Source organism: Nicotiana attenuata, unplaced genomic scaffold, assembly GCF_001879085.1.
Source record: "Nicotiana attenuata strain UT unplaced genomic scaffold, NIATTr2, whole genome shotgun sequence".
NCBI classification, from domain to species: Eukaryota; Viridiplantae; Streptophyta; class Magnoliopsida; order Solanales; family Solanaceae; genus Nicotiana; species Nicotiana attenuata.
Window position 1 is genome coordinate 1,680,778 of NW_017670249.1, and position 18,939 is coordinate 1,699,716.

At 34.2% G+C, this 18,939-nt stretch overlaps 1 protein-coding gene across 1 annotated transcript; it reads right to left on the reverse strand.

Moving 5' to 3' along the window:
- Positions 1 to 6,375: 6,375 nt before the first annotated feature.
- Positions 6,376 to 18,712, reverse strand: LOC109236660 (E3 ubiquitin protein ligase DRIP2-like). Its single transcript, XM_019402856.1, has 7 exons — positions 18,120 to 18,712; positions 16,709 to 16,808; positions 14,782 to 15,112; positions 14,208 to 14,656; positions 14,047 to 14,097; positions 7,901 to 7,973; positions 6,376 to 7,047 (listed from the first exon to the last, which is right to left on the reverse strand). Exons 1-7 carry the CDS (start codon positions 18,232 to 18,234, stop codon positions 6,868 to 6,870), a joined length of 1,299 nt encoding a protein of 432 aa, XP_019258401.1. The 5' UTR covers positions 18,235 to 18,712; the 3' UTR covers positions 6,376 to 6,867.
- Between the last annotated feature and the right edge of the window lie 227 nt (positions 18,713 to 18,939).

An 18,939-nucleotide genomic window follows, 5' to 3' on the forward strand; every position in this document is an offset into this window, starting at 1 on the left:
TTGGATTCGATTTTTTAAGTTCTGTTTTGGATTAATTGGTTTGGATATTTTGAATTTTCGGATTTAAGCTTATAAGTTGAGATGTTTCTTTCTTTTACAAAAATAAATATCCAAATAAAGTGCTCAAGTTAAATTAACTTAAAAGTTTCTAATTCTCGCCGCAATCATCCAAATGAAGTATTAAAGTAATTAAATTATTATATTTAAAAAATAAAAAAATACAATAGAGACATTAATACGACAAATAAGAAGTAGAAATACTAAAATCATGTCCAAATAGAAAGTATTCTCATAGTAATCTAGTAATTTATATTGAATATATGATAATATCTAATGGGTAGGGTATTGAACTTTTTACTATTGACATATAGATAATGGACCAAATATAAAGTATAGGAATTTCGGATATCCCAAAATTCGAAGTACCAAATCCAATATCCAATCCGAAATTCAAAAAATTTAAATATTAAATTCACAATCCAATCCGTAATCCGAAAATCCAAACCAAAAATCCAAGAAATTCGGATTTCGGTTTGAATTTCGGGTTTACCCAAACTATGCCACCCCTAAACCTCTCCACTACTTTTCGTCCAAATTTAGCCCTACCATTGTACTATCCGTTCAAATTAACCCCTTCCATTAGCAAACTTTTAAAAATTACTCCTCAATCTATTAAATTACTCAGAATCTCCCAAATCATTTTAATTAAATCACTTATTTTTCTTCTTGATCTACTATTTTCAAAAGTAGTTGTTATTTACCGGCTTTCTTAATTGGAAAAAAAAAAAAGAAATATCAAAATAATACAGCGGCTCGTAAACAAAGTATAGTAAATTGAATAATCTAAATTACGTAGCTTGTCTAATTTCCAAAAGTATTTACTAGGGGTGTACAGAGGAAACCAACAAACCGCACCAAACCGTTAATCCGAGTCAAACCGAGAAAAAAACCCCGACTATGTTTTAGTTTGATTTGGTTTGGCGTTAGGAAAAAACCCCGACCATAGTTGGTTTGGTTTGGTTTTAACTAAAAAAAGTCAAACCGAAACCAGACCAACCCGACCTTACATGTATACAAGTTTTAAAAATATTTTATACACAAAATTAATTATTGTAATGTAATTTATAAATATAATTTAAACTCTTTAATAGTTCTCTTTTTTAATGTATTATTTCAAGCTTGAACTTAAAACTTTTTGAATGGCCAAATGTTTTATAGCCCATAAAAGTTAGCAATATGGAAATTCAAAAATAGCCGATTTACCACTGGTCGTTGAAAAATAGCCAAGTTTCAAAAGTCATCGAAATTTAGCCACTTTAAATCTGAGCGAAAACACTGTTCAAAATCCAGAAAAATATGCCCGCAATAAATTTTACGGGAGTTCCAGGATAACTATGCTGGAACTCCCGCAAATTTTACGGGAGTTCAAGCATAATTATGCCGGAACTCCCGTAAATTTTACGGGAGTTCCAGCAAGTATAATTGTCCAGTATAATATACTGGAGTTTGGAGCACTGGTGCTCCAGTCTCCCGCAAATTTTACAGGAGTTAGCAAAGTATACCGGTCCAGCATAATATGCTGGAGTTCGTACACAAATGCACCAGAACTCCCGTATATTATACTGGACTGGTTCCTATTGAAGCAAAATAGTGACTATTTTTCATTGACTTGATAAACGCTGGCTATTTTTCATTGACCAGTGTGAAAATTGGCTATACCATGATATTTTAACCAAATAAGGCCCAAAGCAAAATCAAATTAATACTAATGCTAACAAAAAAATTTCAATTCAATACTAGAAATGACAATAGTATTGGATATTTATTTTTGTAGTTTTGCATTGATTTAGATAGTGAAAATGCATAACTCACTTTTAATATTATTTAGTCATGTAATTAATACTTAGTACTTACTTATTAGTCGTACTTATTTTATTATGACTTAGTACTTTTAGATTATGTTTATTTTTATTATGGCTTATTAATTAACAATATTTATCTTATGCAATTTGTTGAGTATTTTAGTTTAATCATCACTCATCTCCTATTATTTTTTATTATTTTATTGGGTAACATCTTATATAATTTTATCCTACTAGGACCTAAGAAATATGTGAGTAAGAATTATAAATTTTATGCTATGAATATTTTGTCGGGAAAATTCCGAAAAAGCCCAAAAATCAGAGGAAACCCGTGATTAAAAAAACCCGACTTTTGTTGGTTTGGTTTGGTTTATAAATTTAAAAATCCGAGACAATTGGTTTGGTTTGGTAATTGAAAAATCCGAACCAACCCGGCGTATGTACACCCCTAGTATTTACAATACACCAGCTTTAATGAATCCATTCCACAAAAGACACGGAGACTTTGCAAGTATTAGTAATAAAAGTGGAAGTTTCTTGGAGACTTTGCATTGTCAAATTCAACTTTGCTTTAATCAAATGCCTATGCATTGTACCCTCTTAAGTTAGTCGACCAGATTACTAACTAGATAATTACAAAATATATTCGAATGTGCATGTACATACATGTTGAGCAGCCACATATACATAACAAATAGACCCACAAAATCATGTTGTATGTATATGGTTAAAAAATTATAAATTTTGTAAATCAATTCCAAAACAACTATCATAAGAAGAGAAGTGGGTGCAATGGCAACTAAAAATATCCATGAATAATTTGTATAGTTTAGTACCTTTAGCATTCACCTTACTAGTAATTCCTGAAAATAGTGGATCAAGAAGAAGAACAAATGATTTAAATAAAAGGATTTGGAATTTTGGGTTAACTAACAGACTGACGGGTAATTTTTAAAAGTTTACTGATAGTAAAGGTAAATTTGGCCGAAGAGTATAACAATATGGACAAATTTGACTGAATAGTACGACGGAGGTTAAATATAAACAATATCCAAAAGTAAAGAGTAAATTTGGACCTTTTCCTTAAAAAATAATAAGGCTGCCTAAAGAAAGAAGCGATCTCTACCAGCATTCATTGGACGTGAACCCAAAACGTTTGTAGTACTTTTTAATATTATAACTTTTTTTTTCTCGTGATCTCTCAGCAATTTAAGAAAATAAAACTTAAAAACATAAATATGGTTTGCAGTCTAAGACTATAAGAGAATAATTTTTTGCTATTACTATGGCATTGTTTGAATTTTAGACCGGATAAATGATAATTGGATTACTGACTTTATGACGAATTTGGCTCAATCTGTCAAATGTTACTTGAACGAATCCAATTCTTTCACTCTTCTATTAAAACTATTACTCCTATCTAACGAACCTACCGTGTTGCACGTGTATCTTGTTTCACATAAATATAGCACATTAAAAATATATTTGAGTTACAAAAAAGTTTAAGCACCTGAAATTGATGAATAAAATAATTAAACACAGTAAAAAAATAACTAAAACAATTTATTCGTATAAATAATTTTAATAATAAAAATAAAAGCTCAAAAATATATTTACACGATTGAGAATAAAATAGAATAAATGCTTTTAAAGGATTATATTCCATACATGTAATACAAAAAATAATTATTTAAAATAGAGGTATATTATAATATATATTATATATGCTTGAAAACTTTACTCAATTATTTTGTTCCAACATTATATATGCCTAATTTTTTTTTTGTTAATAAATAAATATGCTAAAAACTATTAGAAAGATAAAAGTTAATAATTTAGAGGGTAAACTAGGTACTTCGCCACTGAAAGTTTGAGAAATCTGGTTGAATGATTTTCTAATTGCTATAGAAATAGTTAATTGACTTTTATGTTACAAACGAAAAAACTTGATTTTATTAGATAACTGATATTTGATTTTAAAAATAAAACACGGCATATTACCATTTGATTTCTGACGTAAAACTCGTTATAAATTTTAGATGCATTACTGAACAAGAATGTGTGGACAGTTTGTGGAATAAAGTATGAAACAATATTATTAAAATACGGCCTGTTTTATTAATATATTAGTATACGTTCCTATTTATTTAAAAAACGTACCATATAGTATTACACAGGACTATTTAACTTAGCCTAAAATTTACCTAGACTATCATTTTTTTTATCAGTTACCTACTTAAACTATCAAGTGTCTCCAAACATCCCCTCCCCCCCGAACTATATTTCTCTATATATTAAAACCCCATGTTGGACTTTTAAAGGTGCGTCTGTCTAACTATATTAACTTATAGTTTGTAAAAAGTTTTTTTTACGTAGTTTATTCATGATGTATTACTCTCGGATGATTGATTAATTTTAGGAGTTTTGGCCAAAATAATAATGTACTGTGTTAATTTTAGGTTAATTGTGATTGTGCTTATGCTAACTCCAATTGAATAAGTCCTTATTTATATTTACTTTGTAGTATATTAAAAATATAAATAAAGGAATATAGTGTTGCATTTCTTGAAAATCATCTTATAATACATAAAAAGATTATACAAAATAAAAATTCGCAAATAAGAAAATAATTGGCCAACAATTACATTTTCTAATTCCAGATTACATAAAGAAGGTTCAAGATATTCAACTTTATTCTCTACAAGGTGTTGAGTTTAATAACAATATTTAAATTGGTACTCTTTCAACAATATGTGTGAGACATGAAAGAAGACTAAAATAAGAAAGAGAATAAACCATGTCAGAGGAAACAAGAGAGGAAGGAATTTTTCCAGAGGAAACCCGTACGGAGAACTGAAGAAAAAAGGTTAAAAAATAAAGAAGGTGAAAAATAAAGAAGAAAAGTAAAAAAAGAAGAAGGAAGAATGGTGAAAAAATGAGGAAGAAGGGTGGATATAACTGAAATAAGGAGAATATTTATTAAAAAAATAATTATGAAAGAGGCTTAGGCTAATTAGCCAACATTTCTGTCATATGAGTCATTTTGATGGCTTTTTTCAACTATCACGCGCTTCCAAACGAGTGTTTACACACGTTATGCCAGGTCAGCAACCAGGGGTTTTTATTATGAAAGACAATATAGTTCAGGAGGGTTCGGGACACCGAATAGTTTAAGTAGAAAACTGACAAAAATGTGATAGTTTAAGGGGGTTTTAGGGTATTAACTCTTATTTATTTATGCATTAGCCTCGTTATTTATTTGGTTAGGTTTTTTAAAATAAAAGAAAATCTAGTCACACTATATATCGAGATCAAGTTGAAACGCACTGTTGGATTAGCTAGTGTTTGATAGGTGTATTTGAGAAGAGGTTGTTTTGTCCCTTACGGACAAAATAAAGAAAGGAAGAAATATTTAAAAGTACTTTATCTTATATAGTTTGAATATTTTCAGGGATGTTTGGAGGCAATTGGGCTTTGGGCCAATTAAGTAGCTCAGAATTAATATTTTAGTCACCTGTTATTTTATTAATTAATAATTAATTAAAAATACTTTTAAATTAATTTCAGGAAAACATTTTCTTTAGCAGTTTTTTTTTTTCAAAATTTAAAATAGGTGACTATTGTTTTAAAGGTGCCTCTTTATGAAGAGATGAGTATGTTAATTCCAACAGACTCCTAGGGGTATTATAAATACCCATATCATATCCAAAACCAAATACATCTTCAGATTTTCATCTTTTTCTCTTCTACTTATTTCTACAACTCACAAATATTTTGTTCTTGTGAAAAATTCGAGTTAATTGCTGAAACTCGAATTTCAGTGACTTAGTAATTCTGGAGAAATTCTGCTATTATCCATACAACAACAAAGTGGGAAGCTTAAATGTTTTAAAAACAGTAACACACTATTGAAGCCAGATTATTTCATCCCATTATTTTTCTACCAAGCACTGCGTAAAAATGAATGATATGCTTAGGAGTTAGAAGTGTCAATGGTTCAACATGACCCCTTATTACCAATATTTTCGGTTAATTTATTTTGTACGATTAAAATTAGACTTTTTCGTATTGTTCTAATTATCTAAATTTCTATTCTGTTTCAGTTTGATTATGTTAAATTTCAGTACCATATTTTTAAAGCATCAAATAAGACCACTAGTATCACTAGGATTCTCAATGTGTTACCTAAAAATAGGAAACTTCAATATAACATTTTAAAGTTCCAATTATCATGTTAACAAACAATATATGAAATGAACAATACTAACTTTTAAAATATACATGCTTCTATTTTTTACTCTACCATCAATGTACACTCAAAAGCATTGCCTCCTGTTAGTATTGTTTGCTTGAATATATTAAGAAAAATCAAGACTAAAACTAAGTGGATGAGCAAAAGTATTTAAAGAAGTAATTGTGTAATGAACCTTGATGACATTATTCATTTTCATTCAGCCTTTGCTCATTTGCGACAAAAAGAAGATATGTAAAAAGTTGTATGGTATAGAGTATATAAACAAAATAATACTTTGAAGTCATAAATTTGCACTTGAAATAAATATCTTCTAGCCAACTTCTTAAACATTCTAAATTATGAAATCATATCACTTCCTATTTCTCCACATGCCACAGAAAAGCCTCATTAAAGAAGGGTAAACTGAGAAAAAACACTCAATAGTTGACTTAAATACATGCTACCATGAATCTTGGCGCGCTGTTAACAAGACAAAATTCATCCCTTATGATAGTACAAGGTAGTGTACAATCATACAACACATTGGATTAACACAAAGTAACTCTGGTAAGTGCAAGCAGAGCCAACCTTTTGTTCTCTCATTGCTCATTTGCTGCTGATTTGTGACAATTCCAGCAGCAGCAGTTTGTAAATAACTAGGGATCTTACACACAACATGCCCATATAGGACACATTCGTCTAGCAATTTTTGGGCTGATACTTCAACTTAGTCCGCATATAACGTAGATTACTGAAGGCAGAAAGAATAATTCAAGAAGCTGGATGGCCCGGGACCTTACGAGCATAAACCAGCACCATCACAAAGTCCTTTGCTGATGAACCAATTATAGCCGGTACTCTTTCTGATGTAGTAGTTTCAAGCCACATATCTACCAAAGTATTTAGTTGTAAAGTGGGGACTATCAACTGGCCCATACATCTAATTTCAACCTACAAAATAACCTAAACAGTCAGCACAACATAGAACTGGAACCATCACAGATATGCTTCCCCAATTAGAGTCACAGATTGTGGAAAACTAGGAGAATCAGTTATGCATAAAATAGGTTCATGGAAATGCTAAAACTCATCATAAAAAACACAACCTACCCACCTGCTTGACTTCATCTTACTTGTGCTGAAATGACAATAAACCATGAGAAAAACCCAGTCACTGATAGACCCTAGAACCAAAACTATACCGTCAACTTCATTAACGACTTGATATAGTCCAGCTAGTATTTGTCAAATATTTTAGTATAAATTGCTTGGAACAGCTACCTTCTTCCAACATTGAAACTAACACGGATTACTAATTTCACCATGTATGGTGTGTAACAAATAATATTATTCTGTGCCTACTTCTACACTTCTTTACAACCCTTTGCCTTCTCAATTTGACTGAAATGAAAGGTAAATTGGAAAATAACTTACTAGTAGATGCCACATATTCTCGTTGAACATCACATAAAATATGTCACCATCCCTCATCTTAATAATCAGATTTAAGTCAAAACGGTTAAACTGTCCAAGGTTTATGTTACCAAACATGATGCAAGGTGATTTCTTCAATGCTGAAACAATTTCTGCACCTATTCCCAAAATATTTCTCCAGTTGGACCAATTCAAAGGGACCAAAGCCAACTAGACCAAAATCACACCCAACAGGACAAAGAATTAGAAAAAATAAGCCCCTCCATATTTTATTTGAACTTTGACCAGAATGATGTTGGATTGTTTAGTGCATACATGTTCAGAACATTCTGTAAGTGCTAAATGGCAGCCAAAGAGCAACAAAAATTACCTCATCTTCGCTCATAAGATCTAACTTCCTCATCAGATACTTTTGGATGAAAGAAACGGGAATATTGCCATCCCTGCAACAGAATGAAACAGAACATGAGTACTATAACAAAAATGTGCAGACAGTTGCAAAACGCTAAACTAGTGGCTGTATCCGACTATAAGTGGACAATTTAAATCTAAATTTTAGTGCATGGCTATTTTTCCCTTGACCTTCCTATAGCTCCTCTCAGTCTCTATAAGGACCAACTAATTGGCGAGAGAAAATAGAACGGATTGATGCTGGTACTTACAATACCAGAAGAATACAGTAAAAGGTGGATTATTATGTCCCTTTCAATATTTTCAGAACCAAAAACTGATCCAATAATATATTGAAAGACTGCCAATACATGACAACATTCAGTGAGATAGTGAAAGCAAGAAATTATATGTGAGATGTTGATATAGAGAGAGAACACTTTAGAAGATATCAAACAAGTGAAGGGAAAAAAGGAACGCAAAGGTAAAAGCTCAATTGGTAAAAATGCTTTGTAAAACAGCATGCAGCACACAATTATTAATCATCAAGTTGTCCAAGGAGCTCCGAGACAGAGAAATGCCACCTCAGCTTATCCCTAATGGGACAAAGAGGAAGAGCTAATGGTGTTAGATGATTGGCCTATCAACTCTACCAACTAACCACCACTGTAGTTCACAACCATGTCTTTTTTACCTTGCATTCAACCCAATTTTGTAGGTCGAACAACAGGAATCTGTCTTAACTAGTTGCTTATTTAAGGAACACTGTCCTAAACCACTTACACGGAAAGGGAAGACCAGCTCCTCAATGTTTAAAAAAGCAGTTCCCTTTGGTACCTTAATTGTCTTCAGCATATTTTGCTTAGACTCCAAAACCCGTATCCTCCACATATCTCTATCAAGAAATCCAATTAGCAACTTCAGGGAACGTATATATAATACTCCCTCCGTCCCATTTTATGCGGCACCCTTTGACTTGACACAGATTTCAAGAAAAAAATGAAAACTTTTGAAACTTGTGGTCTAAAACAAGCCTTAGATATTAGTGTGGCCATAAATCATCTCATAAAGGCTACAATGGAACCTTTTAAGTTAAATTGTTTCTAAACACAGAAAGTGACATTCTTTTCGAACAGATTAAAAAGGAAAGAGTGCTATATAAATTGGGACGGAGGGAGTAATGGTTATGGGAGTGTTGTATCACACTCAATAAAAATTCCGACCTAGTTGAGGTCTATTATATGAATCATCGATATCAAGTCCACTCCATTTGGACCCATTTCAACCTAATACTCAATTTTTTTTTGGATAAAGTACCTAATACTCAAATTAATTTACGGGCTCTCTTACACTAGAGGTTCTCTACACCAGCCTGGTGTAAGTGTATCAAGGCGACTATGTCTTAATCACAACTAGATGGTATCACCTATATATCATTTGTTTTCTTTCTTTTCTATTCTCCTCCAAGTCTGCATGAATTTTGAGAGATTGTAGGCCACAACTATCTCCATGTAATTGTAGGTCTGCTTCGTCTCCTTTTAACACATTTAATCATTATTGTTTTGCACTTATATACTAGTGCATTTGAAGATTTACATAGAACATAACAAAACAATCTCATGCGACCCACTCCCATTTTATCATCTATATGTGCTATTTGTACCTTCTTCTAATCTTGTATGAATGCATATCGATCTCAATATCCGCATTTCTATTACACTCATCTTAACTGAACAACGAATTGCTCTCGGTCGTAACCTTCTTATGATCAAATGGATTATTGTAAGTCCAAAATGTGAACAACTCAGCAATAATCCATTAGGGAAGGCACTAAAATGGCCCCCAGGTGCACGTCTCGTGGAAGTTAATTGTCCTCCTTTGTTAGAGTTGGATATTAAGCCCTTTTGGTATATGAAGACAGGGTATTTTGTTCCATGCATGGAATTGTTTGTACATATAAATAACTCTTCTAAGTGTGATCGTTATCTGAGTTCACTCTATATTCCAGATGCTCTCCGGCTACATCCGTTTCCAGGGGGTGTCTGCACAACAAGTGATAGATGTCCAACTCACAGAATTATAAATTTTAAGAGTAAGGGTCTGATTTTCACTTGACCAGCTTAACTGGCTGGCGCTGGTCCAATCAGTTCTAAAAGCAGGGTTAGCTATATGAAGATATAGTGGGAAAACTATATGAAGATATCAAAAATTCCAAATCCATCGAATGTGAAAAGGTAATACAAGCTACTAAGTTAGCTTTAAGACAAACAAGATCAATCAATGGAGCAAAAGAAGCTCTCTAACTCGTTAGAGAGAACTATCCTAAGTTGGATGTGAAATTCCCTCATTATGATATTTTGCTACAAGAAAGAGGTCAACCAACCAATAGTAACACCGGTGCTAAAAGACCACAACAAGAAAAATTAATGAGAAAATAATCAATTGTCAGAGACTGAGAAAAGGACATAGCAAGCCGAGAAGATTTTAGTTAGTCTTTTATAAAGATAATAAAGTAAGATTGCTTTCTGTAGATTTTGAGAAGAAGAAAAGGCTTCTTGTATTTCTGTGTATATTTACATCCCATGAGCCAGAGAATTTATACAAAACTCCTAATGCTAATTAAGGAAATAAAATAAATCTGTACAATCAATCCAGCTATCAAATAAAATCAGATCTCCTAAATATAATCAAATCTCTTGAAATCATGCTAATCAACACTCCTAAATCAAGTCTCCTTGAATCATGCTAATCGACACTCCCCCTCAAGTTAGTGCAAAGATGTCGCACATGCCCAACTTGCAACTCAAAGTATGAAAAGTTCGTTTGTTCAGACCTTTGGTAAACACATCAGCTAGCTGTTTCTCCGACGGCACATGAAACAAACTCAAGACACCAGTTGTAACTTTTTCTTTGATGAAGTATCGATCAATTTCCACATGCTTTATTCGGCCATGCTGGACTGGATTATGAGCTATACTGATGGCAGCTTTACTGTCACAGTACAAGGAAAGTTTTCCTTTTTCATACAGTCTCAATTCCTGTAGTAGCTTTTGTAGCCAAAGCAGTTCGCAAACACCCTGGGCCATAGCTCTATATTCTGCCTCCGCACTTGATCTAGCAACTACATTTTGCTTCTTGCTTCTCCAAGTAACCAAGTTTCCTCCTACGAGCGTACAGTAACCGGATGTTGATCTTCTGTCATCTAGAGATCCAGCCCAATCCACGTCTGTAAAGGCTTCTATTTGGAGGTGATCATGTTTGGAGAAAAGTAAATCTTTCCCTTGAGCAGACTTCAGATACCGCAAAATATGAAAAACAACTTGCATATGAGGATCTCGGGGATCATGCATGAACTGACTCACCAGGCTAACTGAATAGGCTATGTCTGGTCTAGTGTGGGAGAGATAAATGAGTCTTCCAACCAGCCTCTGATATCTCTCCTTATCAACTGATTCTCCAACTTCGCTTTGTAACTTGTGATTGCTTTCAATGGGTGATTCTGTCGGTCTGCAACCTGTCACACCTGTTTCTTTCAAAAGATCCAGAATATACTTCCTTTGAGAAATAAAGATTTCTCTTTTGGATCTAGCAACCTCAATTCCCAAGAAGTACTGCAATTTTTCCAGATCTTTGATCTCAAATTCATGTGCCAACAACTTCTTCAATTGAGACATCTCCTCTTTGTCATCTCCTGTCATTACTATGTTATCAACATAAATTTGAGAAGAGTGAGTTTACCCGTTTGATGTCTTATAAAGAAGGTGTGATCAGCATTGCTTTGTTGGTAACCAAAGGAGATCATTGCTTTGCTGAATCCGTCAAACCAAGCTCTGGGGGATTGCTTCGGTCCGTATAAGGCTTTCTTCAATTTGCATACCTTTCCTTGACTCTGTGCAGTATCAAATCCAGGAGGAATCTCCATATACACCTCTTCTTCTAGATCTCCATTAAGAAATGCATTCTTCACATCAAACTGTTACAAGTCCCAATCAAGATTAGCTGCACAAGATAAAAGAATTCTAACAGTGTTCATCTTAGCAACAGGGGTAACTGTTTCTTGATAATCCACTCCATAAGTCCGGGTGAATCCCTTAGCCACCAATCTTGCTTTGAATCTTTCAATTGAGCCATCAGCTTTGTGCTTCACCGTAAAGACCCATTTGCAGCCAACCAACTTCTTGTCTGGTGGTGAAGTGACAAGTTCCCATGTCTCATTTTTTGACTAGGCCTTCATTTCTTCAATCATAGCTTGCTTCTATTTAGGATCTGCAAAAGCTTCCCTCTAACTTTGGGGAATAGACACAGAAGAAATAGACAAGGCAAAGGCTTTATAGGAGGGAGACAAAGAATTATAGGAGACAAAATTAGATAAAGGGTGTTTGGTGGTGCAAGATCTGACTCCTTTTCTGAGAGCAATAGGTTCATCTAACTCATTAGGAAATGTAGATAACTCACTAGTAGAAGAAGATTCAGCTTCGGTAGATTGCATGATAGCTTCTTCTGCTCTATTTTTCCTTGAGTAAGTTTTCAAATAAGGCCTATCCGAACGCCCAATAGTCTCCCCCTGAATTCTTTCTCCAATTTCACTTTCCCCTGTGACAATGTCATCGAGAGGTCCAGTAATGGAACTAGGTAGAATCACTTCTTCCTCCTTACTGCTCTCCCCCTGAAGAGGTGATGAGGTAATACTGAAATAGGGCTCACATTCTCGAAAATTAACATCCATGCTAACAAAAGATCTCCTAGAGGGAGGATGATAACAGATAAAAGATTGATAGGGAACTCAGGGACATGGAGCACGAATGATAGCTAATTATTAGGAGTACAAATGACAGAAGTTGTTCCAGAGATAGGTGTTAAAGAACCATTGGCTATTTTAACTTATCTCTTTTGGGAGAAGGAGAATAGTTTTGAATACCATTAGAAGAGCTTGTCATGTATCTATTTGCACCAGAATCCACAATCCAAGATTTATGGTTATCAGCAAAGGCAGTACCTGATTGCACATATTGGATGTGGCAACATTAGCGGAGTCAAGTTTGCCTAGGAGGCGACGGAGAAGCTGAATTTCATCCGAAGACAAGATTTTTCCAGGAACTGTCTCCTTGAATATCTCCATATTTCAGCCCAATCAGAAGAAAATCAGCAGGAGTTTGTGTTGCGGACAGCCAACAAGAGAGAGAAAAAAACTCGACCTTTTTGATAAAAAAGGAATCCTAGTGCTGCGTGGGAGATAACTCACCTCAAAAAGGCAACAATGGCTCTGATACCATGTAGATTTTGAGAAGAAGAAAAGGCTTCTTGTATTTCTGTGTATATTTACATCCCATGAGCAAGGAAATTTATACAAAGCTCCTAATGCTAATTAAGGAAATAAAATAAATCTATACAATCAATCCAGCTATCAAATCAAATCAAATCAGAATAAAATCATATCTCCTAAATATAATCAGATCTCCTGAAATCATGATAATCAACACTCCTAAATCAAGTCTCCTTGAATCATGCTAATCAATACTTTCTCGCTGTAATCTTGCAATTGCCAATTACTCTCCATGTCATATTGAACGTCATGGTTTAACTTTATAGGATTTCTAGAAGAGAAATATTGACTTTGAATAGTTAATTCAATAGAAGTAAAAATTATATTTATTCTATTACAAGGAGGTCTAAAAGTGAGGTGATATGCTACTTTTGGTTTATTTTGTAGCTGGCACATATACGAACTGCTAATTTATGATAAGATGCAAGATATTTCAGTTTAGGAAATGAAAATCGAATTTGTACAGCTTAAATCGAAAAACATAACATAATTACTTTTATTCCTTTCTTGGCACTAGGAGAAATTGGTGATGCCATAGTTACCACCAAAAGAGATAATTAGCATCTAAGCTTAAAATTCGAAAAGAAGAAATGATACATTACTCCCTCCTCCACCCTCTTACCATATCGATAGAGCAAAAGATATCGAGGCTTTAAGTATCTAACTCGTGCAGCCATAGACATTTTTTATGCAATTCATTCGGATCATTAGAACTTAACAAGGAATTCTAAGACCAGACAGAAACAGCATCACAAGATAAATATATCACGACAAGACAGGAATGAAATCACAAAGAAGCTTACTTTATTCTCAAGTAACTTGCGGAAATCTGGGGCAAGGGTGCACCTCCCTCCCTGAAACAATTGATTGGAGATTCATTGAATAAAATCATTTGGAAATACAATTTATTTCTCAGAAAGATATACATATAAAAAGGATTCTACAAGATAAAGTAGATTCTTACTGATCTTCAGAGGCCACTAATGAGAACCAAATTGGATTAATCCTTCTTTCACATTTGGTAGTGATTGCATCCAGCATAGTTTGTGGTGAAATACTAGATTCTCCAAATTCTGATGCCTTCTTTTGGAGATTCTTTCGCGACTTTTTAGGTTTATCTGATCCCAAATGAGAAGCTCCGCTGTTATTCTTGTCATCGTGAACTTTGATTTTCAGTCCACGTTTTTTCACTTTAGTTTTACGGACATGAGCTTCATTGCCAAAGGAATGCAGACATTCTGATTTAGCAGTAGAACCTTGGGAAGTAAACTTCGCAGACTTGCTCTGGTTTGCTACTTCGACCAAACAGTTCAAAGGTTTCCATAAATCAACTTTACCTTCCCACTGGTCCGTGCCATTCTCCGTTTCGTTATCAGGCGTGGGTTGGCCAGAAAGCTCAGCACTGGAAGAATTCTGCATAAGCGGCAGGATTAAGTTTAACAAGAATATCCACCCATATACGCTTGATACTGACCTCAGAAAATATTCCAAGGAAGCCTAAGATGATGCACCACACCACTATTGGAGAATGACTTTACCTGCCTTATGTTCTGAGTGAACTTGGTCAAAGTCTCAGGTGAACTAGAGCTATCCAGTTGATCTTCTCCAGATATTTTTTCCTCTTTCTTGATAGGCTTCTCAACAGAAAAGGTGGAGCCTCGTAATGCTTTTCTTGCCACTGATTTTGATCTTCTTCCAGTTGTTCCAGTCTGTGTTGATACTCTTGGAGTGCTGACCACTAGTGAAGATAGTGATCTCTCTTTTCTCCTGACTGGAAGGGCAATCGGAGGCACAACTTCAGGTGCCTGCACCTTTCGCCTCTTGTAAGGGAATATCTTTGCTCTTACATCTTGCAGATTATGATCTGGCCTGAAATGAAAAGGAAAAAAGAAAAGATAAATTGACATGTGGGGTATGGCAAATAAGAAGAGTTTAACCAGAAGACCCCTCAGTCACTTTGAACCGGCCCCATCAGTACAATGTGCTGTGTCTATTTATCTCTCTCTTTACTCGAAATGAGAGCAGGTTCGGAAAAGGATCGAGTGTCTAAGATTGGACCAAAAGGGTCTCTTAACGCCTTCTTTTTTCTTCTTATTGGAGTTATTCAACAAAGATTTTCCAGGATAAGGCAGAAAGGCGAACAAGCTTCAGGAAAACCTCATATTTCAAGCAACCATGGAAGTGAATACTATATACATAAGTGCAGGTATGTGCACTCATAATCAGCAAAAAATCATGCTAGCCGATGAAGCATCTGACTGAGTCTAGCCTAAGGTAAATGGTGAAAGCTACCCAATTTTGTTTTAATAAGATATGTGCACTCATGATCAGCAAAATTTAATGATAGCCAATGAAGCATCTCACTGCGCCTGGCCTAAGGTAAAAGGTGAAAGCTACCCAGTTTTATTTAATAAGATATATACAATTAGCTAATATCCACAAGTCAAATGTTGCACTATATACTCCCATTTCTCTTTTGTCATTCTCTCTTCTACTGCCTTCAAGAACTTCCAAGATCCGCAAAAGTGAACTTTAAATCCTAATGTTATCAAGGCCATTCTTAGAGTACAAGTCACCTTACTTTGTCAATGTCAGGTTTCCTCTTTACAAGCCGCAAGCAATCACTTGTCATTGCCTATGTGGTCTCACTTGGCAGAACCTCCAAAATTATCACAGATCAACTTTTTAAGTGAATTCGAAATTTTGCAGTGTGTTCAGTTATAACTTTCTAGTCAATCTTAGCGGTACATAGTACAAACAAGGAAGAGCACTTTGATTTCTGCCCAGTCTTCTAAGTGAAATCCTAATTCATTTATGATAAGCACCAAAACAATCATGTAGAGCACTGTGATCTCTGTTCAGTATTCTTAAGATCCTAACTCATCTATGTCCAGAAAGCACGAAATATTGATGAACATTTTGGAGAATTGTTTATTTGGTGATGAACTACGTTGGGAATAAAAAGCAACTGTGGTGGGAGAAAGTGGAAATTTCAATACTTCATCAAATTTCCATCCTCCTATGAGCATAGCACATTGCTCTCAGATTCATCATTCATTGGTGTTAGGTCAGTAAAAAGTAAGAAGGTAACACATGCACAGCCAGGCATTTGGTCTCTTTAAATAATCAAAAAAACTATAAAGCTAAAGTCTCCACCCCATATCTTTCACACAAGGGTCAAGACGCTCTAACTTGTTGCATATGCATATCAAACTTCAAAGGGACAACATTGCAAAGCAGTCTGGAACTGAACATGCAGTACGCTTCATGTTGTTAAATTTGATATGCTTACAAAATGAAGTTAATCAAAAGAGTGATATGCTACTAGAAGTTCCACGTAGAAATGCAAAAGGTAAAACTAGAACTATCTCCATCAATATGCCAATCGAGCACTTAAGCACACATTTGCAAGTGAAGATTAACAGAAAAAAGGGAAAACAGTGAAAGTAGGAAGATATTTATGACCTCAATTTCTCTAATGGGACACAGCCCAAGTCAATATTGCATATTGGGCAGCGTTCCGTTTCTTCATCGGAGAGCTTCTTATAGATGCATTTCCTGCAAACTGGGTGAAATTCAGAAAGAATATTATCACAGGAAAAAAAAAGCTCATCTTTTCTAGAAACAACAGAAGCTAGTGTCGATATTGCTCAAATAAAAAAGCAAAATTATTCTTTTTAAGGGAAATGAGAAGAATGTAAGGAAGTTTAAGTCATTCATTAACCATGATGTTTAAAAAAAATTACACTGATTATGGTCAATCAAGCATATGTTCCTCCTTATATGATTAGCCAAGAAATTAACATTCCAATAACTGCATAATTAACATAAAGCTTTCATAACAATTTCCAATTGAACCCTATGAAAATTAAAGAGATATAGCATAAGAATAAGTCATGTGCCACTTCACCACATTTTGTTGAAGCTCAATTACACATAATGAAGCTAAGTGTCTGTCTCTCTCTCTCTTTTAGAACAGCATCAAGCAAATATCTTGAACATAAAATTTCCACATAAATCAGCAACTGCTAATTTAATTCATTACCACTGATTAAATATGTGAGATTTATTTAAACAAGCGTATCAATCAAATAAGTATAGCTCCATTTATTTAGTTGATAAAGCAGATATCTTGAATAGGAAATTTCTATATAAATCAGCAAATGCTAATTTAATTCATTACAACTAAGTAAATACGTGACGTTTAGTTAAACAAGCTTATCAATCAAACAGGCCCAGTCAAACCTCTCTATAACGGCATCCCTATATAACAACCATTCTCTATAAAAGCCAAAAAAATTCTCGGAACCAATTTGTATGTTATGTGATAATATATGTCTTCTATAACAACACTTCTCTATAGCAGCCAAAAAATATAGGAACAAATGAGGCTGCTATGGAGAGATTTGACCGTATAACTCGTCCCATTTAGTTGATAAGGCCAAGATACTTCGATGTGAGATTTATTTAAACAAGCTTATCAATCAAACAAGTATAGCTCGTTCCGTATAGTTGATAAAGCAGATATCTTGAATAGGAAATTTCTATATAAATCAGCAACTGCGAATTTAATTCATTACAAGTAAGTAAATACGCGACATTTATTTAACCAAGCTTATCAATCAAACAGGTATAGCTCGTCCCATTTAGTTGATAAGGCCAAGATACTGACTTTATGTTCGAACCACCCTATAATCGTTCAAATTCTGAGCAGACAAAGAGGTATACTCAATTCTCTTAAAAGAGAAGACTACATAAAACCTCTGAGCACATTAAAATCACCCAAATTTTAATCCACATAAAATGATAGTACAAAACTACAGATAAAGAAAACCCAGATCGAAATTTCAAAATTCCAATAGAAAGAAGAACTTACACGTGTGAAGACATTCGGAAACAGTAGTGGCATCTCTAAATAGCTTATGGCAAAGAGGGCATGTTATGCATGCCACAATTCTATCTCTCTTCACTTTCACCACTTGATTCGCCATATTTCTCTTCTCTTTAATTGATAATCAGCTCTTCACACTTAATTAGAATTCTTCAAATTTGAAACCCAGTCCTCGTTATAGCTCCTCAGTCTCAAATCTCACGTAAAATCAAGCAGTGCATGTTACAAACACCTCATAAACACCTGGAATTTACGTCCATTTGCCCTTTCTTTATCTGCATTAAACCCAAAAACAGAAGCTAACGATCATCAAACAGAACTTGTTACGCAACAAAACTGTTACCACCGTAAAGTGAGATGTGAATCTGGGTATAAAAAGATTGAAATTTGAAAAAAGGGTAGATTTGATTTGGGAAAAGGAGACGTGGGTTGGTTATGGATTTGGGGTAGGGGTGGGGGGGTGGGTGGGGATTCGGGTCGTAGATGATCTTCTCTTCTTCTTCTCTATAACTCTGTGTGTTTTGTGTTTGCGTAATTTGGGTTTAGGGAGTTGAAATCGAGAGAGAATGGCTTGAGGCTTCGTGTTCAGAATAGCATGAACTAAAGAGAATACTTTCTGTACTTTTTTATATTACGGACACAATATGTATTTACAGTTTTTCTATTTTTACTGATATATTTTTTTATAGTCAAATTTTACCTTGTACTATTTGAGATTGAATAACTTTATTAAATTCTTTTGTCTATTTGTAATTCGGAAATAAATGTTATTTTTACTCTTGATTGTAAATATCAAATTTGAGGA